Source organism: Trachypithecus francoisi, unplaced genomic scaffold, assembly GCF_009764315.1.
Source record: "Trachypithecus francoisi isolate TF-2019V2 unplaced genomic scaffold, Tfra_2.0 Lachesis_group8, whole genome shotgun sequence".
Classification (NCBI taxonomy): Eukaryota; Metazoa; Chordata; class Mammalia; order Primates; family Cercopithecidae; genus Trachypithecus; species Trachypithecus francoisi.
Window position 1 is genome coordinate 59,162,503 of NW_022681473.1, and position 27,798 is coordinate 59,190,300.

Below are 27,798 nucleotides of genomic sequence, written 5' to 3' on the forward strand. Positions count from 1 at the left end.
GGGCAACAGAGCAGGACTCTGTCTCAAAAAAAAAAAAAAGCTGAGACCTGAAGGGTGAGTAGATGACAAACAGGCAGGGTAAAGGGAAGAGCATCCCAGGCAGAGAGGCCAGCATATAATGAAGGCTCTGAATAGGAACTAGGAGGAACTGCTTGGAATGAAAAATGAAGAGGGAATGGCTAGGTGAAGACTGCAGGCTGGTTAAGGACTTTTGCCCAGTTCCCAAAGCTCCTGCTGCAATCAGGTGTTTTAGCTTAAATCTGAACCTTGTGGCGAGGTCACAAGAAAGCTCCCTAACAGCACTTCGGTTTAGTCAGGGCTCAGGTGTCATCACCTTTGGCCAAGGAAACTAGAATTTTTCAGGATTTTCCCCAACTTTGGAAGGTTAGAGGAAGGGGACGACTCACTCAGCAGATTCCCATAGTGCAGGGATCCTCACAGGCCTGAGTTTGCCCTTTGTCATGGATATTGCAGCTCCCAGGCAGTCTTCTGGGCTTTGGTCAGCCTGCAGTCATCTGACAAGAGCTTGATTTTTGGGGCAAAGAAGGTGGTCCTCATATGAGCTGCCACTTAACGGGTCACTGGGGATTTTTCAACATGTAAGGTACTGAGTCTCCAAATGCTGGTTGTAGGGCCTAAAAACAGGGCTCAACTCCAGGTTCTGCCCACTTTCTAGCTGAGTGATGAGGGCTAATGTCTGGGGAGCCAGATCCCTATATTTTCTACTGTAAAATAAGGCCAATAAAAGACGCTACCTACTGACTATTGAATAATATATGTAAAGTGGCTAGTTCTGTGTCTGGCACATAATAACCCTGTAAACTGTTGTAATTATTTTCCACTTGGGGCTGCTTTTTGCACAAGGTGATGATTCTGAGAATTGCCCAGTGTCTTTGGTGTGAGGAAGGGAGTCGCTGGATGGTCTGAACCAGAATTTCCTCAGGAGGTGGCTCCTGAAGCACCCAAAGCCTAATCAAATCCCCCACCTTTCTACCCCTTAACTCCTCCCAGAGTTCTGGGTACTGCCCTTCTGCCGCCCAGAGATCGTGCTAAGGTACAGACGGTTTCTACATATTCCTGGTCAGGCGATAGACTAGCATATTCCATAGGAGCACTCCAAGGAAGACGGAAAGGACGCCTCCAGGAGGCAGGCGGCCCGGACAGGCACCCAGAGTCCGAAATCCCTGCTGCCCCAGCTGCCTTTTCTTGACTCTCATCTCAGTCCCTGAGACCGACTACACCGCCCTTCCTGGAGCCGGAGGCAGCTGGCGGAGATCCGGGATCCGAGATCCGGGATCCCGTCTCGCCGGCTCCCCAGCAGCACCAAGGAGGCAGAGTCCCCAGGAGATTGGGACGTTGGGGAGGGGCGTGCCGGTGCGGTAGGGTGGGCGGGGCCTCCGCGGCGGTGGGCGGGGCGTGGGTGGGTCTTCCCTGCTGGAGTCGCCCCCTCCCCCGGCCGGTCCGCAGCCCCGCCCCGGCCCCTCCCTCCGGCCTGTGCTGCTAGTCCGGCGGCGGCGCCGGCGCGGGGACAGGCGGAGGCGCAGGCAGGGCCGGGCGGACGGGCGCTGGCAGCAGTAGCAGCGTCGCGGGCCCCTCAGAGTGGCCGGAGTCCAGGCTTTGCCCTCGCATCCTGCTCCAACGCGGTGAGTGCGACGGGCGGGCCCCAAGGGTGCGTTAGTATTCCTGTCAGCCCGGGTCTGGGTCCGAGCGTCTGTGGGTGGGGGCACGGATGATTTTCAAAAGCTGTGCTTCTCTCTGCCCACGTGAGGCGTGTCCATGTCCGTGAGAGCAGCAGGGGGATTCTTCGGGCTGTGGCTGCTCACGTGAGGTCCCTGTTTTGAGGCGGGGAGGCGCGGGTGGATGGGTGATGGTTCCTTGGAGGAGCGCGGGGTTTGGGAGCTTGTGTGTGTTGGCGGAGGGTGCTGAACGCTGCGGCCGAGGGTGGTGGTAGTGGTGGGTGCTAAGTGGGACTCTGGAATATTGTGGCCCAGCTTGTCTGAAGGGCTCTTTTCTCCCTGGCGCAGACACCTCCACCCCTTGCTTCCCCACCCCCACCCTACCCACCCCCCGCCCCTTCCATCCTCTGGCACCCACAGGCCCACCAGTCAGGATGGAGGACACCCTTTCCTCTCCATGCACTGCTCTGTGGACAGGAAGCCTCATGTGGAGGCTGTTTTTTTGTGGGAAAGGACCCCTCTGGTTCTCCTGTAGCCTGAGCCCTGCCTGGAGGACCCCAGGCCCCTCCCTGGTTCTGACCTCCTCCCTTCTGGAATTGGCTTCAGATCCTGGGCTGCAAACCTGCAGGGACAGATGGTTGCAGGTTGGAGGGGCAGGCTGCACCCCAGGGAGGTCAGTTCGACTGAGGGCAGGCCCTGGGTTTGTTCTTGGTGTGGGGGTTCTCTGATGTGGACAACAGAAACTCAGGACTGGCCCTAGCAGGAAGATCACATCTGGGAGGTCAGAGCAGGTGCAGAAAATATCACAGGTTTCTCCTGGCCAGTCTGTCTAGCTCACTGGTGCCCATTCATCCCCTAAGCAGGGGATGATTTGCTGCAGAATTGGAATCAGAGCTGCAGGCCTGACAGGAGCCCTGTTTCTTTGGGCTTGTATGCCTCCAGTGACAGAGCACTTGCTACCTTCTGCTGTGGAAAAGCTTCCTTATATAAGCAGAGGTCTCTCTTCTTGGGACTTTATTCACTGTCTTGTTACTGCCATTACTTTTGCATCTCTCTCTGATGAAAGGGAACTGCAGAGATGTAAACAGGGCTCTCCTGTAACCAACATATACTGAGTACTTCCTGCATGCCAGGTACTGCCACAGCCACTTAGGAGACAATGGCATTCTTGCTGAGAGAACTTGAGCAAAAAGTCCATAGTTGAGATAGTACAGCCCAGGTTCAGAAAAAGCAGAAAAAACCCTATGGTTAGAATAGAGAGCGTTCGTAGAGTGTCACAGGTGACTTAAAACTCAGCAAACATTTATTTACCGGGGGTGAGGGTGGGGGGGGAGTGTGGTGGGGGAGTGTGGAGGGGAGGGAACTAAGACCATCCTGTAACACGTTTAGCCTAACAGTGAAAACTAGAAGTCAAATCATCAAGGTAGTACAAGATGGGATTTATTCATGGGCTCATGGTATCTGTAGAGACTCTTGGCTTGAGAGGGAACCTTGGGAGTCTCAGATTTTGAGAAAGCACCCCTCTTCTCCCAATTTACAAGTAAGGGAATGGGGTCAGAACTTGCCCAGAGTTTCACCTTGTCTTAGTGGTGTTAGCTACAGTGTCAAGACTAGATCGTAGATCTCCTCACTTTTTAAACCTAGCCACATTTTCAGAGGCAGAATTGCAGATATAGTCATAGCTTGTATCTGAAAGGCGAAAGAAAAGGCATAATTGAGAAGACTGCCAGGGTTCTGGCTTGTGTTGGTAGGTGAGTGGTGGTGTCTTATATTTATTTATTTAGATTTATTTATTTTTATGCTTTTAGGATGTAAAAGCATCATGTGTAACCTCTGCCTTTTTGAGATTTGCAGTCTGTCCATCTGGTCCATATTTCTTAGTTTCTCTTGTTTCTGTTTCTTTACTCATTGTTTCCCCAATGTACGTATCCATGTCCTATTTGTCCCTCAAGACAGCTCAAATACCCCTTCCTCTGGAAGCCTTCTTTATTCTACACCACCCTCAGAGTTAGATACTTCCTCCAGTTTGCTGCTCTAGCAATTTGAACATGTCAATATCATGGTACTTATCACATTGTAGTTACGTGTTTCCATTTCTGTTTCTCACATTAGTCTAAAAACTTGTGAAAGACAGGGAGTGTGTCTGATTCAGCTTTGTGTCTCCATTTCTCAGCTGAAGGACCTGGCCCACAATGTGCCCAGAGAAGTCTGATTGAATGGTTCATTCACTTTACTCAGTCTGGCAGTGTTGGGGGAGATGGCCATGAATTTCATTGCTTTGCTTCCCTGCCAATCTTATTTAAAGGATTCATTGGCTTTAAGGATTTTGCCTCATCCAAGGCTTCATTTGTTTCGGAGAAAGCCCAAAGACTGTAACCTGCAGTCATTTGTCAATTTTTTGAGGTCTCAAATGATCAGATAAACCTGGAAGCTAGTGAGTAGACGTGAGTTATTTTAGCAAGCAAGTGAGCCTAGCTGGCCTCTCACATCCATTTTCAACAATGCCTTGGTTACCTCCATTCACAGCTGTGTAATTCATGTATACTGGGAATCCTGTGAGATTGTAGGAGGAAGTCCTGGGGGAAATTAATGCTGTTTGAGAATTTGGAGAAACTGAAAAGCCTTGAAACACATGCTTTGCAGATGTCCAGGATCTAGTGGAGTCGGCACTGGCTGTCTTCATTTGTTCACAATCAGCTTCTTGCTTGACTCCCTGGATCTATCTGGCTTCCTGTCCTCCAACCTCTGAAAACCACACACTCTGAGGTTAATGAGAGCCTCTCTGGGCTTAAATAATGGGACCTCTGCAGCATTTCACTCCCTTGTTCATGAAGTTCTCGTCTCCCTTGGCATTCATGACATCTCTGTTTCCTGATTCTCTTGCTTCTCTGGCTGTGCCTTCTCAATCTTCTTTGCAGACTCTGCTTCCTGGGCCTATCTCTTAAATATTGAGGTTCCTTGGGGATAGGCCCTCCTTTCTCACTTTACCCTCTCTGGGTAATGTCATCCACTTCCATGGCTTCAGGAACCATCTCTACACTAACATCCAAATTCATGTCTCCAGGCCAGATGTCTCTCTTAGGCTTCAGCGTATCTTGCCAACTGCCAACTGGACCTCTCCACTTGAATTACATCCCATAGGCACCTCAGATTCATCACATTAAACACTGAACTCTAGCTGGGTGCTGTGGCTCATGCCTGCAATCCCCACACTTTGGCAGGCCAAGGCAGGAGGATTAGTTGAGCCCAGGAGTTTGAAGCTGCAGTGAGCTATGACCATAACACCACATTCCAGCCTGGACAACAGAGTAAGACCCTGTCTCTTAAAAACAAAAATGAAAAAACCTTAAAAGATAAACACCGAACTTATCATCCTCTCATCCAAACTGCTCTTCTTTGAGAGTTTCCAAAGAATCATCTGTTAATTCCTTCTTCTCCCCTAACTCTTCATATGTAAATACCCAGCCACCAAGTTCTGTTGCTATCCTCCTGCAAAATTCATTTATCTTGGCCTCTCTTTGCTATTCTCCTAATCAAGGCAGTTTCTTAATTTTCCATCCTTGCCCTTTAAACTATTTTCCACACAGCAGCCAAAAATGTACTTTTGTCACTCTGTACATAATAGCCCTCACCACTACCAAGGTTTTCCTTTGCTTTTTGGATAAATCCCTCATCCCCTAGCAGGTAAGGGTGAAGTCTCAACTCCTTGATAAGCCCAACAAAGCATTGCATAATGTGTCTTTTGCCTACCTCTCCATCTTGTTTCTTAGCCCTCCCATCAGCGTCTGTCCTTTCTTTAGGAGAAAGTAACTTTCTTTAGGAGTTACTAAAGTTACTTTCTTTAGGAGAAAGGTTGGCCTCCAACCTCTGGACCCATCCCTGCTCCAGATCTAGGTTAGATAACCTTTGTACTCCTGGAACAATTGGTGCTTCCTCATCATGGTCTTCACCACTTTGCATTGCAGTAACCTATTTATTAGATTGTGGAATCCATGAAGGCTGAGCTGTGACTATTTGTCTTTGTGTCCCCAGGCCTAGCAGCAGTGTCAAGTGAATGCTGAATAAGGGAATGAGGTGCCTTGAGAACTAAGCCATAAAGGATGGTGGGAATAACCAATGCAGGGATAGCAGAAGGCAGTCTGAGGAAGGAGAGTGAAGTCCAGCTCTGAGACCAAGGCCTTATAAGTGTCTGCTGTGATAAACAAGTCCACTTGAACCACCACCTATAGGATCTTGGGGGCAAATCTCTAGAGCACAGTGGGATGGAAGAGCTAGGACCCCACGGGAGGAAGAGAATCTCAGATTCAGGCAGGGGTGTGGCCTCAGCGGCTGCATGCCCAGTAAGTCTGGGAGGGGAACTGAAGCAGGAAGGGGAGGAGGTGGGGAGGAGCTATTGGTCCTTGGACGTAGCCCAATCCCCACCCCTGTGTGATAGTCTGGGAGAGCCCCTAGGCTTGGAGAGAGGTGGAGCCTGGCATCCAGCTACCCCAGCAGGACCCAGCAGACCACTCCCGCTCTTCCTCCCAGCCTTTCCCTTCACCAGACAGAAGCTTCAGCTTGCCTCCCGCCTCCTGGTCCTTCTGCCAACCTTCAATCTGTCCTCCCTCCTGCTATGTTTTCCTGATATTAAGTCTTCAGACTCCAGAACCCATTACAACTGTAGAGAGAACATCAGGATGCCAGTGTCCACATCAGGAGAGGATACTTTCAGGCATGCCCTTCCCACTCTACCCAGGTCCACTCTTACACAAACAAAAGGCACAGCAACTCAGCCCTTCTATCCCTCCCCAAATCTAGACTCCCTCCTGCATTCATTCATTCATTCATTCATTCATTCATTCACAGTCTTTAGAAAAAGGCTCATAATGCATCTAACAGCACAGACAATGGTGACCTGGTCCTATTCACTGCCTATTTTGGAGTAATTCAGCTATTGTTCTGCCACCCTTCATGACCAAATCCCTGACATGCATTGTCTACATCTGCTGTGTTAACTTCATCTCCCATTTACTCTTCAGTCACTCTGACGTGGCTTCTGCCCCTGTCACCCCACCACAGCCAAATCTAGTGGACACTTTTCAGTCTGTTTCTTATTTCACCCCTTCTTTTTCTTGCACTGTTCTATTGATTTCTTTGGTTTCACACTCGCTTGGTTTTCCTACCATTTCTCAGGGTTCTCTTTCTCAGTCACCTTTGCTGGCTCCCCTCCCTTGTGCCAGGCCCTTTTCTTATCACTGTCTGCCCTCTGTCCCTAGGTGGTCTCATGTGTTTTCATTGCTGTAAGTGCCATTTATATGCCAGTGATCCGAAATCAGTAACCAGCCCAGACTTTTGAGCTCCTGTATTCTGTTTCTCACTTGACAGCTTTACCTGGACATCACAGAGACACATCGTACTTAGCATATATAGAACAAAATGCCCCAAATCAGCTCCACCTCAGCTCTCACTGTCTCTATTCATGGCCCATCATTTGCTAAAATGAGAAAGCTAGGAGTCATAATTGACATCCCTCTCACACCCAGTTCATCTTGATGTCCTTTTGATTTCTCTTTTATTTATTTTATTTTTATAGAGATGGAGTCTCATTATGTTGCCCAGACTGATCTTGAACTCCTGAGCTCAAGTGAACCTTCTTCCTCATCCTCTCAAAGTGCTGGGATTACAGATGTGAGCCATCTTGCCTGGTCAATGAATATTTCTCAAATCAGTCCAGCTTTTTGCTTGTAGCTCAGATGATACCCTGCATTATCTTACCCAAAGAACTTTGGTAGCTTCCTAACTGGTTTCTCTGATTCCACTCTTGCTTCTCTTTGTCTTCAATTCTCACAGCTGCCAGAGTAGCTTTCTGATTTATTTTCACTGATTTATAAACCACATCATCCCCCCCTCCAACTTAGAATAAAATCACTTTTTTTTTGAGACAGAATCTCACTTTGTCTCATCCCAGGCTAGAGTGCAGTGGCACGATTATGGCTCACTGCAGCCTCCACCTCCTGGGCTCAAGCAATCCTCCCAGCTCAGCCTCCCAAGTAGCTGGGACTACAGGTGTGTGCCACCATGCCCAGATAATTTTTAAATTTTTTGTAGATATTGGTCTCATTATGTTGCCCAGGCTGGTCTCCAATTCCTGGGCTCAACGATTTTCCTGCCTTGGCCTCTGAAAGTGCTAGTATTACAGGCATGAGCCACTGCACCCAGCCAAAATCACATTCTTAATGGTGGTTATAAGGTCCTTCATGATCTCATCTCCACCTGTCTTCCCAAACTCACCTCTTGCTTTTATTGACTTGGCTCCAACCACACAGTCCTTTCAGGTTCTCCATGAGCCTTCTGCATAACGACCTTTTTATGCTATTTCTTCAGCCTAGAATGATTTCCCTTCCTGATTCCCTGTTGTTTCTCACCCTCACCCATACCATTTTTCTCCCATCCACCCAGAATTCTGCTTAAAAGTTACCTCCTTGGAGAGCCTTCCCTGATGACCCAATCAAAAGTGTTCTTTCTCACAGCATCCATTTTTTTCTTTATATCACTTCCCTGCCACCATTGTTTACTTTTAGAATATCTGCCACCACCTCCCCACCACAGGGACAGTGACCATATCTGTTTTATCATTCCATTCCTAACACCTGTGCAAAGTAGGCAGTAAATATTTATTGAATTCCTGAAATCAGTTCAATAAGTATAGGTCAATCTTTATGTCAGACTCTGTGCTAAGTGCTAAGAATGAAAACATAAAATAAAATGTAAGTACATAAATAAAATGCCTACCCTCAAGAACACTGCATGGAATGGAGAAAGCAGAGAAGTAACAAGAAAATCACAGCATAGCTTCTAAGAGTTAGGATGGAGTAAATACAGGGTGCTGAGGGACACAGAGGTACAGCACCCAAGCCAGACTCTGGGTAGTCATGGAAGGTCTTCTAAAGGAGGTGACATTTATATGGGGACCTGAAAGATGCGTAGGTGTCACATCAGCCAGGAAAAGGGGCCAGGAAGAGGATCTCAGGACAGAGAGAACGAATGGGTGATCTCCCAGAAGCAAAAGATAACAAGGAGTTTTCCAGGAACTAGGAAAACAAACAAACAAAAAAACAAAACAAAAAACCAGCAAGAATGATTGATCATAGACTCATGAGACATGAGGTTGTAGAAAAGGTATGGGGCAAAGTTAAGCCTCATTGGCCAATTTAAGGACTTTGGACAATGGAGAACCATTGAAGGAATTTAAACAGAGAGTAGTGACAAGATCAAATCTGTATTTTAAAAGCTTCATTCTGGCTGCAAGGAAGATAGATGGAAAGGTATCAGTGAGAAGACAAGAACACCAGTTAAGAGGCTATTGCTGTATTCCAGGAGAGAACTAATGGTCGCCTGAATTGGAGGGGGGGAGTAGCTGTGGGATTGGAGACAATGGTTTAAGATATTCAGGAAGCAGTCCTGAACTGGATACCAACTGGGTGTGAAAAAGAGTGCAGTTTCAGGTAGTTGTGCTAAGAGGTGGGTCAGGGAATAAATGGAAGAGCTGCAGGTAGTCAAAGGAGAGACACTCCATTCAGGTCTCTTAGAGGAGGATTTGGGGGAGGCAGAGGAGATGAAGGGTAAGTGTGTCAGTGAAAATGGACATCTCTGTACCATGCACTCAATATACACTATGTCACATTTTCAAATTATTATTCTTGTAATTACAAATTAAGACACTGAGGCCCAGATAAGTTATATGAATTGTCCAAACTCACACAGCTCGTGAGAGACTGAGCCAGGTTTGAAACCCAGTCTAATCCTACGTCTGTGCTCTTAAACAGAACACCAGGCTCAGGGGTCACATCACCCTGATCCTTCTAGTCACTGCCCTGTCTTGCCCCTAGCAGGGAAGAGGTGGGGGCAAGTTCTTTGCAGGGGATTTGAGTGGCGGGGATTGGGTGGGGAGAAGAAGTGCTGGACTCCTTGGTGCTGACCATCTCTCCGTACAGAGGCTGGTGTGAGTGGCAGGAGCCAACTGTGGGCGCCATGGCAAAGAGGGAGGACAGCCCTGGCCCAGAGGTCCAGCCGATGGACAAGCAGTTCCTGGTATGCAGCATCTGCCTGGATCGGTACCAGTGCCCCAAGGTTCTTCCTTGCCTGCACACCTTCTGTGAGAGGTGAGGGGATGTGTGTACTGGGGAGGGATGAGGATCCTGTGGGCTCCCCTGAGGGAGCATGTGTAAACCTTTAGTAGGTGAGAGCAACATGCTTACTTGGGAGGAGAGCAGGTGAACCCCAACCTGCAGGAAATGAGGTTGTGGGGGCAAGAACCTGTGAGAGAACCATAAGCTTGTAACACTGGGCCATGGTTCCTGTCCAGAATAGGGCCTTCTCTGCCCTTTCCCAAACCTCAAGGCGGCTTTTGACACCACCTGATAAATCAAACAGTGTTGAGACTCAACCAGCTTTGGCATCAGCAATTTATGACTAGTAGGAGGATATTTGAAGCTAGGTCTGTCCTTCCCTGCTTGTCCTCATTGTTGTCCTCAGGTACTGAGTGAATGGCAACCCATCCCAGCCTCTAGGCTTCTATCAATCATTTATTCATTTAACAAATATTCATTTATTGAACAACTACTATGTGCCAGACCCTGTCCTAGGCATTGGGTATGCAGTGATGAGCAAAAACAGATATGGTCCTTACTCTTTAAAAATGGATACACAACATGTGATACAAGCATAGAATGGGTAACAATCAAGTAGGGTATTTAAGGTACCCATCACTTATAATGCTTACTCTTAAAGAGCTAACAGTCTAGTGAAAGAAAAAGATAGTCATCAAATAATCATATAGCCAGATTATAGATAAATAGAACTTTTAGTAAGTGCTGCAAATAAAGTGCTGAGCTATGAGAAATTGGCATATGGAATCTATTATGGTTTGGAGAATCAGGGAAGGTTTCCCTGAGGAGCAATTCAGAGGATGAATAGGAGTTGACTAGGTAAAGGGAGTTGGAAGAGCATTCTGCACAGAAGGAAGACCATTGGAAAAACCCATGTGACATGAGAAAATATGTCAGGTAAGAGGCCTGGAGGAAGCCTGGTGGGGCTAGAGCAGAGTGAGTGTGACTGAGAGTAGCATGGGATGAAGCTGGAGAGGCAGGTGGAGGCCAGACCATCTAGGGCTTTGTAGACCTGTTAGGGAATTTTGCCTTTACCCTGAGAGCCACATGAAGCCTTTGCAGGGTTTTATATGTGATCGCATCTGTATTTTGACAGTATTCTCTTGGGCCTTCATCTCTCATTGTTCTTTCTTGGATGGCCTGGTCCCTTGGTCTTCTCACCATTGCCTCTATCCGCACTTTTCCTCTGCCTTCTGCTGCAGTTGAAACCTGGCTCTGCACCAGGGATACTGCTTCCCTGACAGCCCTGCTCTTTGAGATTCCAGCTCCACTGCCCACTCTCCTTTATCAACTGGAAATGTCCTCAGTTTTCTTGTCCATTCAAGTTCTTCTGTCAACCTGGGGACAACCACCCTCTTGTGCCTGTTGGTTCTTAACTGTTTCTTCAGGGTTGTCCCCCATTCCACCTCACTTAACACTCCCTCCCAACCATGCCCTGAATCTTATCATCCAGAATCTTATCTGTAGTCATAAACTCCAACGTTCCACTCCTGGCTCCCATTACCCCACTCCCATTACACCACTTTTGATACAATATAAATGTCTAGCCCCTTTGACTGCTCCCTCTTTTCCCAGTCACCAACTGCATGCTGGCCTCCCTTTCTTTCCTGCCCATCCTGGACCATGTGGCTGACCGACTGGCTCCCCTGCAGTTCTTTCACATCTTTATCCTTTGCAAAGCCCATGCAATAGAAGCTCAATGTTGGATCAGAGCCAAAATTGGATGTCTCTGCACTTTCTCCTGTGCCCAGATCACTGAGCACTCCTGGAGAAAATCAGTGGCTGAGAAATTTTAATAACAATAGCTACCATGTATTGATGCTTACCGTTTGCCAGAGACTGGCTAAGTGATTTATACATACTGATTTCCTTAATCCCTGCAACAGATACTTTATTAACTTCATTTTATTATTTTATTTTAATTTTTTTGTTTGTTTTTTGGTTTTTTTTTTGAGACATAGTCTCTCTCTGTCACCCACGCTGGAGTACAGTGGTGCCATCTTGGCTCACTGCAACCTGTGCCTCCCGGTTTCAAGTGATTCTCCTGCCTCAGCCTCTCAAGTAGCTGGGATTACAAGCACATGCCACCATGCCTGGCTAATTTTTGTATTTTTAGTAGAGACGGGGTTTCACCATGTTGGCCAGGCTGGTCTTGAACTCCTGACCTTGCGATCCACCCGCCTCAGCCTCCCAAAGTTCTGGGATTACAGGCCCACTGTGCCCAGCTTGTTTTAATTTTTTAATTTAATTTTATTTTTTTAGAGATGAGGGTCTTGCTGTATTGCCCAGGGTGGACTTGAACTCCTGGGCTCAAGTGATCCTCCTGCCTCAGCCTCACGAGTAGCTGGGATTACAGGTACAGGCCACCACACCCAGGTATCCCCATATTAGAGAGGAGGAAACTAAGGTTCAAAGTCAGTAGGTAATTAAGAAATATCTCTGGCCAGGTGCAGTTGCTCGTGCGTGTAATCCCAGCACTTTGGGAGGCCAAGGTGGGAGGTTTACTTGAGCCCAGGAGTTCCAGAGTAGCCTGAGAAACAACATAGTGAGATGTGGTCTCTACAAAAGAATTTAAAAATTAGCTGGGTGTGGTGGCATGCACCTGTAGTCCTAGCTACTCAGGAGGCTGAGGTGGGAGGATCATTTGAGCCTGGGAGGTAGAGGCTGCAGTGAGCTGTGATCACATCACTGCACTCTAGCCTGGGTGACAGAGAGAAGCTCTATCTCAAATTAAATAAACAAATAAAAAAATAAAAGAAATATTTCCAAGCTACACAACAAGTACATGGCTGAGGTCTGAATCCAGTTTTCACTGCAGAGCTCTCACTGTATCCCTTGGTCTCTGCTCTCAGAGTATGTTCTAGTGGGCGGTCACTGACAGTAAGCAATAAAGAAAATGAGAGCTGCAGCTTGTATTAATGTTTTGCAGGATATAAACAGAGAGAAGTAGGGGTGTTTGGGGCGAGAACTATTCTATATAGTCATCAAGGAAAGCTTCTCTGAGGAGGTGACATTTGACCTGAGTTCTGAGGATAAGAAGGAGACAGATTGTTCCAGGCAATAGAAAAATCTGTGCAAAGTTCTTGAGGAAGAAGTAGACAGGACATGTTCAGATACCAGAAAAGAAACCAGTGTGGCCAAGTGAGGAGGAAAGTGGGAGTGAGGTGAAATTGCAGAGAATAAGGGCAGTTTAAGGGGGAGCTTGTAGGTTTTCGGAAAGTGTTTGGATTTTATTCTAAGTGCAATGGGAAACCATTGGAGTTTAAAATACACACACACACACACACACACACACACACACACAGACACATACAGGGAAATAATCTGATGTAAAAAGTTCACCCTAGCTGTTATGGAGAGAATGGATTATAAAGGAGCAAGAGTGGAATCGGAGACCAGTTAGGAAGCTATCATGAGCCCGGTACACTTGACAAATAGGAAGGGGATATTGCTGAATTAGAAGGTATTTTGCATGGGGAAACACTAGATTCAGTGAGCTGGGAAGAAAGCTGCTGAAGAATAGAGTGGAATCGTTGAAATGCAGTGATAGTTGATGAGAAATGGGTGTTAGTGGGAGCATGAGAAGGGGGAAAAGATCATTGAGGATGAGAAGGTCAAGGAATTAAGAAATCACAATGGGGGATGGATGTTAGTGCCACTGAGAATGATGACAGAGTGGTGGTGGGGGTAATGGAGGAAGAGAGTGAGCTAAGAGAAAGATGTCCACAAATGGAGGTGGGGGCAACCATTAGGTTAGCAGAGACAATAACAAGGAGTGATATAGATAGAAGGCATGAGCTTCAAAGGAGTTAGAGTTGAATAGTTTAGAAATGTTCCAGTTGGGAAGAGGGAAGGCTCAAGCCCACCTTCTGGCCCTAAGGAGTGTGGAGTATGAGACAAAAACCACTCTACTTGAGAGGACTGCAGGGAAAAGTAAGTCACAGTTAAATAAGTTAGGCTGGGCATGGTGGCTCACGCCTATAATCCCAGCACTTTGGGAGGCTGAGATGGGCAGATCACCTGAGGTCAGGACTTCAAGACCAGCCTGGCCAACATGGTGAAACCCCATCTCTACTGAAAATACAAAAATTAGCCAGGCATGATGGCATGTGCCTATAATCCCAGCTACTCGGGAGGCTAAGATAAGAGAATCGCTTAAACCTGGGAGGTAGAGGTTGCAGTGAGCCAAGATTGTGCTACTGCACTCCCACCCGGGTGACAGAGCAGGACTCCATCTCAAAAAAAAACAAAAAAACACCAAAAAAACAAAAAAAAAATTAAATACGTGAATACTTGTGAAGCACTTAGAATCATGCCTGGCACATAGTGTTTGTCAGATTTTAATTAAGATCCTAAGTTATAGGAAACATTAAGGCATGAGATTGAGGATATGGGAGAGTTTGCACAATGCAGATCTTCACTCCACAAATTTGAGGTCCCCAAATACAGCTGCCTTCAGTTCTCATATCTGTTTCTAGTAAGTGTCCTCTGCCCTCCCGTCAGTGACTAATCTGAGCCATCATCAGGCCCCTGAATCCTCCATCGTTCACTCTCCTGTGTCCCCTGTACCCCTCTACATCTTTCTCTCCTTTCCTCCTTTCCTCCATTCAGAGACTGACATCCAGTCCTCCTCTTCAGGCCAATCGGAGGCACTCCTCAATCCTCTGCACTCCCCAATCCTCAAGATCTTGTCCTCTCAGTTTTCTAGTCTCTTCCCCTTCTCCTTCTCTCCTGACTCCTCCATGCATAAGCAAGCTCAAAACTCCCATGCCAAACAGATAAAAACCCTTTGTCATCTTGTCCCTTTCTAGCACCATCCAACCCCTCAACCTCCTTCTCATTCGAACTTTCAAGCTCCCCTTCACTCAACTTCCAGCAGTCAAGCTTTCCTTCTTCTGCCACTCCCTCCCTGTTTTCCCTACAGACAAAGTACCCTCGCATTTGCCAAATTCAGTAGACATTTTCCTGTCCTTACCTTACCCAACTCCTCAGCTGCTTTTGACACTGATGACTACTCATTCCCTCCTGGAAATGTACCACTCACTTTTCTGCCCTAACACTGCTGCTCCTCCTGCCTCTCGGCCTGGTCTTCTTTGTCGTCCTCATTTGGTTTTTGCTGAGTGCTCTGTCCCTCTCTCTTATCACCATCTATGCTTTCTTGGCTGATCTCATCCTCTCCCAGTGCTACCAAAGCCATCTAAATGTTGATGGCATACCCATCTCTTGTCTCTAATCTTCATTCTCCTAACTGTCTACTGGTGACCTCAACCTGGATGTTTATTGTTACAGTAAATTCAACCAGGACAAGGCTGAACTTTCCTATAGCTACTCCTCTTTCTATGTTTCTCATCTTAGTGAATGTCACCACTATCCACTCAGTTATCTAAGCTAGGAAGCTGGAAGTCAATGAAGACTCATCACCTCCCTTTTCCCCATATCTAATCAGACAACACCTCCCACCTTCCCTCCTTCTTAAACACTTCTCAAATTTGTTTCCACCTCATAGTCTACATTACTACTGCCTAAATCCAGGTCTTCCTCACTTCCTGCCTAGATTATTATAAGAGTATACTGGTTAAACACATACTTTGCATTTGAAGACAGGCTTCAGCACCCACTGCTGTTGTTACCTTGGGCCACTTGCCCTTCCTCCTGCTAACAGAAACACAAATCAGAAAGCATGGCACCTGGCACATATGCACTTAATAAATGGTAACTAGCTGATGATGCCACTGCCCTCGCTGCCCTCCCCCCCGCCCCCCCTCCACCCCATCTGCTGTCTCATTCCCTTTAAATTCACTCCCCACACAGAGGTGGTGAAGAGGAGCTTGGTAAAATGTATACCTGACTATACCACTCTGTGGCAGCTTCCTATTGCTGGTGGGATAACTTCTAAGCTCCTTGATTTCTCTCACCATTCCTTGCCTTGGACTTTGTCTCTAGCCAGCCACATCAAACTGTTCACAGTTCCCTATTCATACTATGCTGCTTCTTGCTGCCTTCTGTATCTGGACTACCCTTCCCCCTCTGCCTGCACCTTTCTTTGGTCAGGCTAACAATTATTTATCCTTGAAGATTTAGTTTACATCAACTTCTCTGAAGACTTTCCTGGACACCCTCTTCACCTACCTGAGCCAGATGCATTTCCTTATCACTGTATCTATCATTCCTTATATTAACAATAAGTAATACAAGTAGCCTACCATATATAGTGCTATTGTGAGTCAGGCATTTTACATTTAATTCTCTTCAAATATAAATACGTACTTTACATGTAACCCTCTAACACTCTGTGAAGTCTGTACTTCTCCACCTTACAAAGGAAGAGTCCTTCACTTGCCAAAGTTATGTAACTTGTCAGGGGTCACACAGTATAACAGGTGACCGACGGGGTGTTGCCCTGGGCAGCCTAGCTCCAGGACCCATTCCCTTAATCATCATGTTGTTTACTTCTGTACTATTCCTGTGACTTTTTTCTCTGTAGGTGGGAAGTATTTTAAGGGTAGGCACTGTGCTTTATCTTTTTGTCCCCAGAGCTTGGCATAAATTTGGCAAGAGTAGATAGTAAATGTTTAATGAGTTAAAGAAGTTGGGCAGGGGGTGCCTAGTTGCACATTCCTATGAGAAGCATTTGTGAACACCTGTGAAAGGTGAGCCTGTGTGCACACTGTGAGGAATGTGGATAGTCTGCTCTTCTAAGAGGGGTCAGGGATGTGTTCCTCACTTGTAAGAGGCAAGGCCATTATACCTGCTGGCAGATGAGATGTGTCAAGCAGAGAGGTTTTAAAATGAAGTGTAATGGCACACCTGTGAGGGAAGGGGTCGGCACCCATGGGAAGTATAAGGAAGGGTGCACTTATGCTACCCCATTCACTCTGGTCTTCGACTCTCCTTCTTCCTGGACAGGTGTCTCCAAAACTATATCCCTGCCCAGAGCCTGACGCTATCCTGTCCAGTATGCCGGCAGACGTCCATCCTCCCAGAGCAGGGTGTCTCGGCACTGCAGAACAACTTCTTCATCAGCAGCCTCATGGAGGCAATGCAGCAGGCATCTGATGGGTCCCACGACCCAGAGGACCCTCACCCCCTCAGTGCAGTGGCTGGCCGCCCTCTCTCCTGCCCCAACCATGAAGGCAAGGTGGGCCCAAGCGAGGCCCAGTGAGGCCGGGACTTGGGGTGGGAGGAGAGGAGAGGCACTGGGGGGTGCCGAGTGGCTGGGTGAAAGGGTACTGCTCTGGATGAGTGGTCCAGGTAGGGGGTGCACTTAGAAAGTAAGGGGCAGGGAGGGCAGGTGGGGAGGGGAGGGGACAAAGAAGTGTGATGTCTAGCCATTACCCAACTGGAGTCCTTGTACTACAGACGATGGAGTTTTACTGTGAGGCCTGTGAGACGGCCATGTGTGGTGAGTGCCGTGCCGGGGAGCATCGTGAGCACGGCACAGTGCTGCTGAGGGATGTGGTGGAGCAGCACAAGGCGGCCCTGCAGCGCCAGCTTGAGGCTGTGCGTGGCCGGTAGGCACTGGGCAGGGTCCTGGGCTGGTGGGGCCACAGGGATGGTGTGGGAGGGGAATAAAGGGTCTGGGAAGGGCAGACATAGAAGTCACAGGGAGGTCTCAGGAAGGAGATCTCCACGAGGGCAGCAATAGGGTCCCCAGGGAGAAGGGAAACTTCTGCAAAGCCACCCTCAGCAACTCTGGCATGAGATGTTCCCCCTCCAGATTGCCACAGCTGTCTGCAGCAATTGCCTTAGTTGGGGGCATCAGCCAGCAGCTGCAGGAGCGCAAGGCAGAGGCCCTGGCCCAGATCAGTGCAGCCTTCGAAGACCTGGAGCAAGCACTGCAGCAGCGCAAGCAGGCTCTGGTCAGAGATCTGGAGACCATTTGTGGGGCCAAACAGAAGGTGTGTCTTGTGTTCACCCTTCCCTACCATCGTCCTTTGTGATGGTTTTATTGCCTCCATTGTTCCTCTGTCTTCCACACCAGCTCCCCATTCCCCAGCCTAGATATTCTGCCTCCTCACATGCCCTCAGTAGGTGCTGTGGGCATCTGTGTCCTCTGTCCACAGGCACCGTCCTGTATTTCTTTTATGCCACAGTGCTACAACTTCAGTAATCACAGAGACTCCCCCTGTGCCAGTCTGCTCACCCACTCCTCCCCCTACCCCTCCTCAGGTGTTGCAAACCCAGCTGGACACTCTGCGCCAGGGTCAGGAACACATCGGCAGTAGCTGTAGCTTCGCAGAGCAGGCACTGCGCCTGGGTTCGGCCCCGGAGGTGTTGCTGGTGCGCAAGCATATGAGAGAGCGGCTGGCGGCATTGGCGGCACAGGCATTCCCGGAGCGGCCACACGAGAATGCACAGCTGGAACTGGTCCTTGAGGTGGACGGGCTGCGGCGATCGGTGCTCAATCTGGGCGCACTGCTCACCACGAGCGCCACTGCACACGAGACGGTGGCCACCGGAGAGGGCCTGCGCCAGGCGCTAGTGGGCCAGCCTGCCTCGCTCACTGTCACTACCAAAGACAAGGATGGGCGGTTGGTGCGCACAGGCAGCGCTGAGCTGCGCGCAGAGATTACCGGTCCGGACGGCACGCGCCTTCCGGTGCCAGTGGTGGACCACAAGAATGGCACATATGAGCTGGTGTACACAGCGCGAACGGAAGGCGAGCTGCTCCTCTCAGTGCTGCTTTATGGGCAGCCAGTGCGCGGCAGCCCCTTCCGCGTGCGTGCCCTGCGTCCTGGTGACCTGCCACCTTCCCCTGACGATGTGAAGCGCCGTGTCAAGTCCCCTGGCGGCCCCGGCAGCCATGTGCGCCAGAAGGCAGTGCGTAGGCCCAGTTCCATGTACAGCACAGGCGGCAAACGAAAGGACAACCCAATTGAGGATGAGCTCGTCTTCCGTGTTGGTACAGACAGCCCAGGGCAGAGCCAGATGGGCCAGGCTCAGGTAGTGGGTGGGGAGGGAAGGGAGGTTCAAAATGACCTCTGAGTGAATTCTTTTGTTTTCCCTCTCATCCCGTCCCACAGGCAGTCGTGGAAGGGAGAAAGGTGAATTCACCAATTTACAAGGTGTGTCCGCAGCCAGCAGCGGCCGCATCGTGGTAGCAGACAGCAACAACCAGTGTATTCAGGTAAGCACCTTTACCGCTCGACTCAACCACCAAAATAAGAGTTTTCAAGCTACAGCCTCCTGAAAAGATAGAAAGCACAGGTCACCTCCTGGAAGATGGAACCCTGCAGATAGTACCGTTCCTTAAGAGCGGTGAATCAAAGGATCACCCCTTATGCACCCACCGGCCACCCCATTCCCATAGGCCACAACTGTAACCAGCACCTTCAGTCAGAAACCAGAGTTTACTATGCTTGTAGCCTCTACTTTGTAGGCCATGGCTTAGGCCAGGTCAGCTCCTGGACTGCAAAGATCTGGCTCATTCCTCCTTCCCTTCTGCCTCTCCTTGAGCCTCTTACTTTCTCCCTTTTCCTCCTGGTGGCCAGGATGCAGGCCTGCCCTCCCTTGCTGTCTTCCAACATGCTTGCCTGACTCCTGAATGTATGTAGTCTGTCTGGAGTCTCTGCAGTTATCAGGTTGGCTAGACAGTCACATGGGGGTATCTTGGCCAAAGCGGGTATCTTTCAGTGGCTAGAAGTTGTAGCATAACCTCATAGGTGTTCCTCCCACTGCCTCTCCCATAACCTCATACAGCTGATTATAGCATCCACCACACCGAATGGACATGGTTTCTGCTGCACTGTGAGCTCCTTTTCAAAGCCAGGAAATGTGCCTTTTTCTTTCTCTGTTTCTTGTAGTAAAAACTCAGAGCCTAGTACAGTGGGTACCAGGGTAGTTGACACAGCAGAGCAGTTAAAAGCTCTGGCTCTGAAACCAGACACCTGAACTTGAAATCTAGCTGTGTCACATACTAACAAGTCACATGACCTCTTTGAGCTTCAGTTAACTCATGTGTAAAATTAGGAAAAGTATATCTGATAGGGTTGTGGGAAGTGTTAAATGATGTACTGTACTTGACATCTAGTGAAACTTCTGATGTTAGCTATTGTTAAAAATATCATCATCCAGGTGGAGGCTGTAAACAAAGGCAAGCAGGTGTGAAAGAGATGGAGGAGGTGGTTCAGGGAAATGGAAGGAGCCCAGCAGGCTTGGAGGTAGATTACTATTAGAAGCTGGGGGTAGCTGAGGTCAGATTGTAAATGGTTTTGGAGATGGAGTGTGGAATTTTTATTTTATCCTATAGGGGATTGTTTCTAACTACCATGCACTTTACTTCTTTGAAACATTTTACTGGGTAGCAAAACTTTTCGCTGAAGATCCTTACTTCTCAACACCTATACGTTTAAACTTCCTGACCCTGCTTGAGTACTCATATCATTGATCCAGCTGTGCTAAGGTCCTTTCCCTCAGTGATGGCTACTCCCTGACCCCTGCTTTTCACCTAACAGTCTAAAAGTGCCAGGGACTCTTCTGTGGCCATATTCCCAGTTCTGTCCAGTCTGCCTTTACTCCTACCCTATTTCTAAGAGCAGAGGAATGGAGAGGCCCTGTGCAGCACAAAAGGCATTTGGGTCCAGCCTGAATAGTGAGGAGGGGATTGCAGGGGAGTAATGAGGTGGTGCTGAGTCGCTACTCAGTTACACCTTCCAGCTCCTTTCCAACTCGCTAGGCTGGGAATGCTTCCTGGCATAAAAGTTGAGATTTGGGACCCCTTCTCTGTTGTGCGCACACACAGGTGTGCTCCCTGCTCACATGCACAGATAAATGCCCCTTTGTCTGTCCTGGTGAGGGGGCTGAGCTTCCTCATTATTTTTTGTTTGTTTGTTTGGGACAGGGTCTCTGTTGCCCAGGCTAGAGTGCAGTGCTATGATTACAGCTCACTGCAGCCTTGACCTCCTGTGCTAAAGCGATCCTCCTACCTCAGCCTCCCAAGTAGCTGGGACTAGAGGCGCATGCCACTATACCTGGCTAATTTATTTTATTTTATTTTTATTTTTAGTAGAGACAGGGTCTCACTGTATTGTTTGGGCTGGTCTGGAACTCCTAGGCTCAAGCTATCCTCCTGCCTTGGTGTCTGAAAGTGCTGGAATTACAGGCATGAGCCACTGCACCTGGCCTCCCCATTGTTTCAGAGTGGGCAATCAAGAGGGAACACTTGGTATAGCTCCACTCTCTTCCAAACACCTGCTACTTCTATGGCAGTCCTCCTCTTGCTTCTACTTCCACCTGTCCTCTGTGTCGCCACTGCTAAGAGCCTGGCTCAGATTTCTAAGTTGAGTTTCTGCTTCTCTTACTCTGGAGTCCTTAGGGCTGGCATGGGCTGGGCTCCCTGATGAGGTCTGACCCCCCGCCTCCTCCTCTCAGTACATAGGGATTGGGATCCTCACGACATGATCGTGAGGATCCTTCTATGTTGGAGGATGAGGCAGACCCCCTCATTGAGTGGAACCAGCATCAGTTGACAGAAGACAAAAAACATTTTGTGATTCTGAATGAATGATTTGATTTGTATATATTATGTTCTTGTGTAATTGTGTAAGCTCCCAGTTTTATAAGCTCTTCTGTGAAAATTCCCTCATTCCCTTAGGCAGAATGTTAAATCACATTCTTCTCAGTTCCCTCAGCCTTTTGCTGCTGTACTTTTCATACTTTACTGGAATCACTGGTTTGTTTTTGTTTTTGTCTGGTTTTGTTTTGTTTTATTTTGGTTTAAGTCTTTCTCCCCCACTAGACTGTGAGATCCCTGAAGTCAGGGATCTACTTTCAGATACCATGGTATAGGAAAGAGATGTTAAGGACCAAACTAGGACACCAGCAGATTCTAGAGATATTAAGGAAGCAAGAATGGCAGATTTTGCTGAGTCGTCAAATGTCAAGAATGGCAGGACTTTGTGAACTGGGTAGATGGTGTTGCCATTCAGGAGCAGGCCCAGGTTTAAGTTGATGAATTCGCTTTTGCAGATGTTTGAGATAGCTATGCAGCATTCAAGTGCAGATGTCCAGTTCAGGTCTGAGATTGAGCTGGGGAGTTCATTCATTTGTTGAATGTCTACTATGTGCCAAATGCCATATCAGTGCTGCAAATGCAGCAGCAAACAAAATAGATGCAGTCCCTATGCCATGCGAGGCTTACATCCTTAGAAGGGGACACTGATATTTAACAGTTACTTAGCTGCAAAAAGATAATTGTTATGAAGAGAGCTGTAAAGCATATATCCTGGTGACCTAAGTTGATGTGTGCATATTGATTTGGTAGGGTGGAGGGTGGTCATTAAAGTCTTCTCTGAACAAGTGACCTGGAAATTCTAAGAATGGAAAGATGAGTAAGAGTTGGCCAGGTGTCAGGGGTGGGATAGAATTGGACTGGAAGAACAAGATATCCCAAAGCCTCATCAGTATTGGGCCAGAACCTGAGCTGCTCAAACTGGAGAGGCATTACCTCACTGCTGAACCTGTACCTTTTAGTCCCCCTCACTTCTATTTAGCTTGTGGAGCTCATGGTATCTCCCTTCTCATACTGATGAGTGCTGTCCTGCCACAGGGGACCACTGCAGAACCCAAGAGCTGTGCTGGTCAGCCAGAGAAGAGCTTAGTAGAAGGCCCACATTAGAAGAAAGGGACGCCTGTTGGTGGTACCAGTTTAAACAGCCCTGCAGGACTAAGAGATGGGGTTGGTGTGGGGCAGGGACGGGGAGACCAGTCCATTAAGGAAGGCACAGGTTTGAATCCAAGAGCAAGGCCAATGCCCAGAACTTGAGTTCTCCAAGGCCGCTCCTGGCTCTCGTTCATCTTGTGTCCCCAGAGCCTATAACAAAGCAGAGTGTATGAGACTTACGTAGTGCGTAATGTTTTGACTGTGAAGGAAAAGCCAGAAAGCTTAGCTAAAGCGGGAAGGAGGATTAAAGGAGGTGCTTTTGGGACAGAGAGACCTGAGCATATTGGGCAGCTAAAGTGGAGGAGGTTGGAGAAGGGAGAGGTTGAAAGGTTCACTCTGTCTAGGAGGAAGGTTTCCTTGTCAGCCCCATAGCCTGAATGAACTAATTCTTGTATAGATTCTCCTCTCTCACCTACCCCATTCCAGTCTGCTACTAAGTCTCATGAGTCTACCTCCTACATGTGTCTTGAGTCCATCTGCTTCCCTCCAGCCAATTTCCTTGGTCCAAGCCATCATCGTTTCTCAACTGGAATACTGCAACAGCCTCTGACTGGGCAGCCTGACTCCTCCCTACAGCCAGAATGTTCTTTCTTAAAAGCAAAATTGATCTTGTCACTGCTATGCCTAGAAATGTTTAGAGACTCCTCATTACACCCAGGATAAAACATAATTCCTTCTTTTGTTCACCTGGGTGCTCCCTGCAGTCCAGCCACACTGGACAGGTCCTCAAGTGGTGCCCATACTTGACTTTGTGCCTTTTACAATCTGCTCACTCTGCTCGAATACCTTTCCTTTTCCTTTTCTGGCCGAATTTGGTTTATGTGGCATCCTTATTAGGATATTTGTTGAGACATCTTCTCTTGGAGCCTTTTCTCACCATTCCCCTTTATCCCTTCATGTTCTCACAACCCCATTCACATCTCTGTTGCATTCCCCCAGACCTGCTGCCATGTTTGATTTCTGTCAGTAAGTGCTTGTTGAATGACTGAATAAATGGTGGTGGGGGGTCTCCTCCCTCAAGATCCTACTCCCTTCTGTCTGTGCCCACAGTGTCACCCCTCCTACCTGTTCCCTTCCCTTGCTCCCCTGCTCCAGGTTTTCTCCAATGAAGGCCAGTTCAAGTTCCGTTTTGGGGTCCGAGGACGCTCACCTGGGCAGCTGCAGCGCCCCACAGGTGTGGCAGTGGACACCAATGGAGACATTATTGTGGCAGACTATGACAACCGTTGGGTCAGCATCTTCTCCCCTGAGGGCAAGTTCAAGGTGAGAGGCCTGCTGTCACTTTACTTACCCTGGTGTCCAGCTGAACTGACCAGTCTAGTGCCTCTTGGTGTTCAGGGTCTGGACTGATCCAAACCTACCTCCTCCTCCTCGCTGTTCTTTCCCCAGCCCAAGGTTCTGCTTTGATGCTGGGTTAGGACTACTATCCCCACTAGTCAGAATAAAACTTCTTATGGATATTCTCTTCCTCCAGACCAAGATTGGAGCTGGCCGCCTCATGGGCCCCAAGGGAGTGGCCGTAGACCGGAATGGACATATCATTGTGGTCGACAACAAGTCTTGCTGCGTCTTTACCTTCCAGCCCAATGGCAAACTGGTTGGCCGTTTTGGGGGCCGTGGGGCCACTGACCGCCACTTTGCAGGTATGGGGGAACAGCGCCAAGATTTATGCTGATACCCCTGTTCCAGAGACCTCCACTAGATACCCCAGCTCTAAAGGCCCTCTCCTCTTACATCTTGGCTCTGGAGATCCCACTTCCCTATACTTTAGCCCTGTCATCTCAGTCCTAGAGATCCCACCCCTCTCCTAACTCCCTAGCTTTATCTTCCCAGATACTCTTCCCCATGCCACTCGGTGTCCCAGCTTACTGCCCTGAAGACCACTTTGTATTTTCAGGGCCCCATTTTGTGGCTGTGAACAACAAGAATGAGATTGTAGTAACGGACTTCCATAACCATTCAGTGAAGGTCAGTGTCCTCCCTCCCTCCGTGACCACTGTTCCAACATCCTTTCCTCTTCCACAAGACTCCTCTCTATTTTATCTCCTCCTTTTCCCCCTTGAGATCATTCACTCAAACAATACACATTTACACATATATGGCATGGCTGCTTTGTCCCAGGCAGTATGCTAGAAGCTGGAGATACAGTGATGCACAAGGCAAATGTATTCTGTGTCTTCTTGATTATAGTCTAGTAGGGAAGAGAAAAAGGTAACCAAAAAATTACAATATGATGTAATAGATTCTGTGATAGGAAGGTACAGGGAACTGTGGGAAGGGATACTGAAATGTATGATTCAGGAAAGACTATGTGAGGAGGACCTCAAGCACAAGTGGGAATTAAATGGAAGGCAGAGGAGGACGAGAGTGTTTGAGACACAGGAAGAGCCAAGAATGGAGGTGGGAACCTTGATAGTGTGTTTGAGAAATCACAAGTAGTTTAGACTCAACTTGAGGAGCAGACCGTGAAAGCTGAGGGTGAGGCTTGTGTTCCCCCTTAAGGGGCTTACCTTCCTCCCAAGAGCTATGGAGAGTCACAGTATTGCAGGCAGGGGAGTGATGCAGTCCTGGGTGTCTTAGATCACTCAGGCTGAGGCAAGACTGAGGCAGGAAGATCAATCTTTTGCAGTGATCCAGATGAGAAATGATGTGAGCCTGGACCATGAGAAAGACATGGCAGTGTATGCATAGGGTGTAGATTTGAGAGAGAGATTTGAGATGGAATCAAGGGTTGTGTTAATTCATTGGCTTATCAGGCAGAGAAGAAATTGGAGTCAAGAGTGACTCATGGCCAGCTGGGTGGCACCAGTCATTGAGATAGAGAACTGAGAGAACTGATTTCCCAGAGAAAATGAGCTGTTAGATTTGATATTCCCGACAGACATCAGCAAGAGTTGTCCAGTAGGCAGTAGGGCACATGGATGTGAAGCCTGTGAAGCAGATTTGGGCTCTAGCTGTAGATCTGGGTGGGAGTCCTCAGCCCTGGGGCTTCACCCTGTCCTCCTCCAAGGCCTGAGGCCAGGTCCCCAGTCCCTAGCCCCTTCCCCCGCCAGGTGTACAGTGCCGATGGAGAGTTCCTCTTCAAGTTTGGCTCCCATGGCGAAGGCAATGGGCAGTTCAACGCCCCCACAGGAGTAGCTGTGGACTCCAATGGAAACATCATTGTGGCTGACTGGGGCAACAGCCGCATCCAGGTGAGTAAGGCCTGGAAATGACATGAGGGGGAGGTTTCCTGCTGTGTCCCATATGCCCATTCCCCCAAAACAGACTCATCTGCCTGATCTTGCCTCTCCCTCCATTCTCCACTCCTTCCCCAGGTATTCGACAGCTCTGGCTCCTTCCTGTCCTATATCAACACATCTGCAGAACCACTGTATGGTCCACAGGGCCTGGCACTGACCTCGGATGGCCACGTGGTGGTGGCTGATGCTGGCAACCACTGCTTTAAAGCCTATCGCTACCTCCAGTAGCTGCACAGAGGCCCTGCCTGGCTTGTGGAGGGACAGACATTGGGGTGATTGGACAAAAGAGGGTCTGGCTGGGAGGTGGGCCAGACCTGGCAGCACTGAATGTGGGCTGTGGGCGTGGGTGCGCCCGGTGCCCTCCCTCTCCTACCCCCACCCCCACGGTTGCACTTTATTTATTCGGTTCTTGCTTTGGTGACTGGGTGAGCCTGGACTGTGGTCCCAAGGATGTGTGCAGAGCTTCACCCTACCCTTCTTTCACACCTCCCCTCCCCTCTCAGTCTGCTCCCCATCCCCCAGCCTGGGGCCAGAACAGCCTCCTACTCCAGGACAGAAGTCCCTCTAGTTGTCTCCCTACCACCCTATACACACTGACAGAGACAGCAATACCCCACCCCCCCATATTAAATAAATGTCTTCACCAAGATGTTTTTGCTGGGTTCTTGTGGGGCAGGGCTGCAGTGAAGAGATGGGATGGTGGGACTAGCTCTGGACTAAAAGGTGGGCAAGCAGGCAGGCAAGGGACCCAGCTTCCCAAGCAGGTCCTGATGTTTTGAAACTTGCGTAGAGAGAAGCAAGAAAGGGTGAACCCATGGGACCCTGAGCCACCTGCCATATCCCCATCCCCAGGCCCTACAGAAGTAGGCAAGTCCTTTGCCTATCTGCCCTGGGGCTGGGAAGAATTGTGGGGTTGTAGGGGGAGGGAATGACCTCTGCCCAGCACACAGCCAGTAAGTGCAGAGAGAACAGTTTCAGGGTATGAAAGCAACTTTGAAGTCCAAGTCTGGGCAAGGGAATTGAGGCTAGCCCAGGTGGTAGCTATGTGTAGGAGACTCCATGGCTAATTTTAAAAGTCATCCCTGAATCCCTGGAGCCCTGATGTATCCGCTTTCTCACCTTTCCAAGATTCCTGCCCATTCCCTGCAGTGGAATGAGGATCCTCACATTCTCTCCTGGGCTCTAGTCTGCCAGGGTTTTGCTGCCATCTCCGGAGAGAATTGAAAGCAGCAGTCAGTGATGATTTGGCAAGTAGGTACTATGATTTCTCTCTACAAAAGACTGAAGCTCACAGAAATAGATCATACTGTTGATGAAGAGCAGAGCCCAGATTTGAATCTGTAGCTGTCATACTCCTAACTGGTAAAGTTATAGCACCCTGTTCACCCTTGTGCCCCTTGCACCTAGCATGATGGCTGGCAGAGAAAGCACTCAACAAGATTTGGGGAATGTTGGATCTGGGAAGGTAGATCATGAGAAGTCATGGAAAAGATCAAGACATTGATCTGGTATAGCACAATTCCTGGGGCTAGGATAAGAGGGACTATCCATGGATCTGTCTAAGACCATGGGGGCTTTGTAGAGATCAAGGGGGTCCCATTTGGACTATATGGAAATCTTGGTTATATTTACTTCCCTGGTCCTTTCTGGCCCACTGGCTGAAACCTGATACATAGGCCAGGCACAGTGGCTCACACCTGTAATCCCAGCACTCTGGGAGGCCAAAGTGGATGGATTACCTGAGGTCAGGAGTTTGCGACCAGCCTGGCCAACATGGTGAAACCCATCTCTACTAAAAATATAAGAATTAGCCAGGCGTGGTGGTGGGTGCCTGTAATCCCAGCTACTTGGGAGGCTGAGGCAGGAGAATCACTTGAACCTGGGAGGCATAGGTTGCAGTGAGCTGAGACCATGCCACTGTACTCCAGCCTGGGCAACAAGAGCAAAACTCTACCTCAAAACACACACACACACACACACACACAAGAAAGAAACCTGATAGGTGGAGGGACAGATGAGCTCCCTGAAGATTTATTTTAGTGCAGGCGCTCTGATGGAGCCTGCCCTTCTGG

At 48.7% G+C, this 27,798-nt stretch overlaps 1 protein-coding gene across 7 annotated transcripts; it reads left to right on the forward strand.

Annotated features, from left to right (window-relative positions):
• Positions 1–1,451: 1,451 nt before the first annotated feature.
• On the forward strand, positions 1,452–26,375 carry TRIM3 (tripartite motif containing 3). Of its 7 annotated transcripts, none has more exons than XM_033206601.1 (12): positions 1,452–1,643; positions 9,650–9,817; positions 16,730–16,961; positions 17,183–17,334; positions 17,541–17,721; positions 17,993–18,725; positions 18,847–18,950; positions 23,580–23,747; positions 23,959–24,127; positions 24,382–24,452; positions 25,538–25,678; positions 25,802–26,375. In XM_033206601.1, the coding sequence occupies exons 2-12, from the start codon at positions 9,687–9,689 to the stop codon at positions 25,952–25,954; spliced, it is 2,235 nt and encodes a 744-aa protein (XP_033062492.1). In that variant the 5' UTR covers positions 1,452–1,643; positions 9,650–9,686; the 3' UTR covers positions 25,955–26,375. The 7 variants fall into 7 exon arrangements, with proteins under 7 accessions (XP_033062492.1, XP_033062498.1, XP_033062493.1 ...); XM_033206602.1 differs by having other exon boundaries at positions 1,479–1,669; XM_033206606.1 differs by having other exon boundaries at positions 1,479–1,643; positions 16,730–16,956.
• The last annotated feature ends 1,423 nt before the right edge of the window (positions 26,376–27,798 follow it).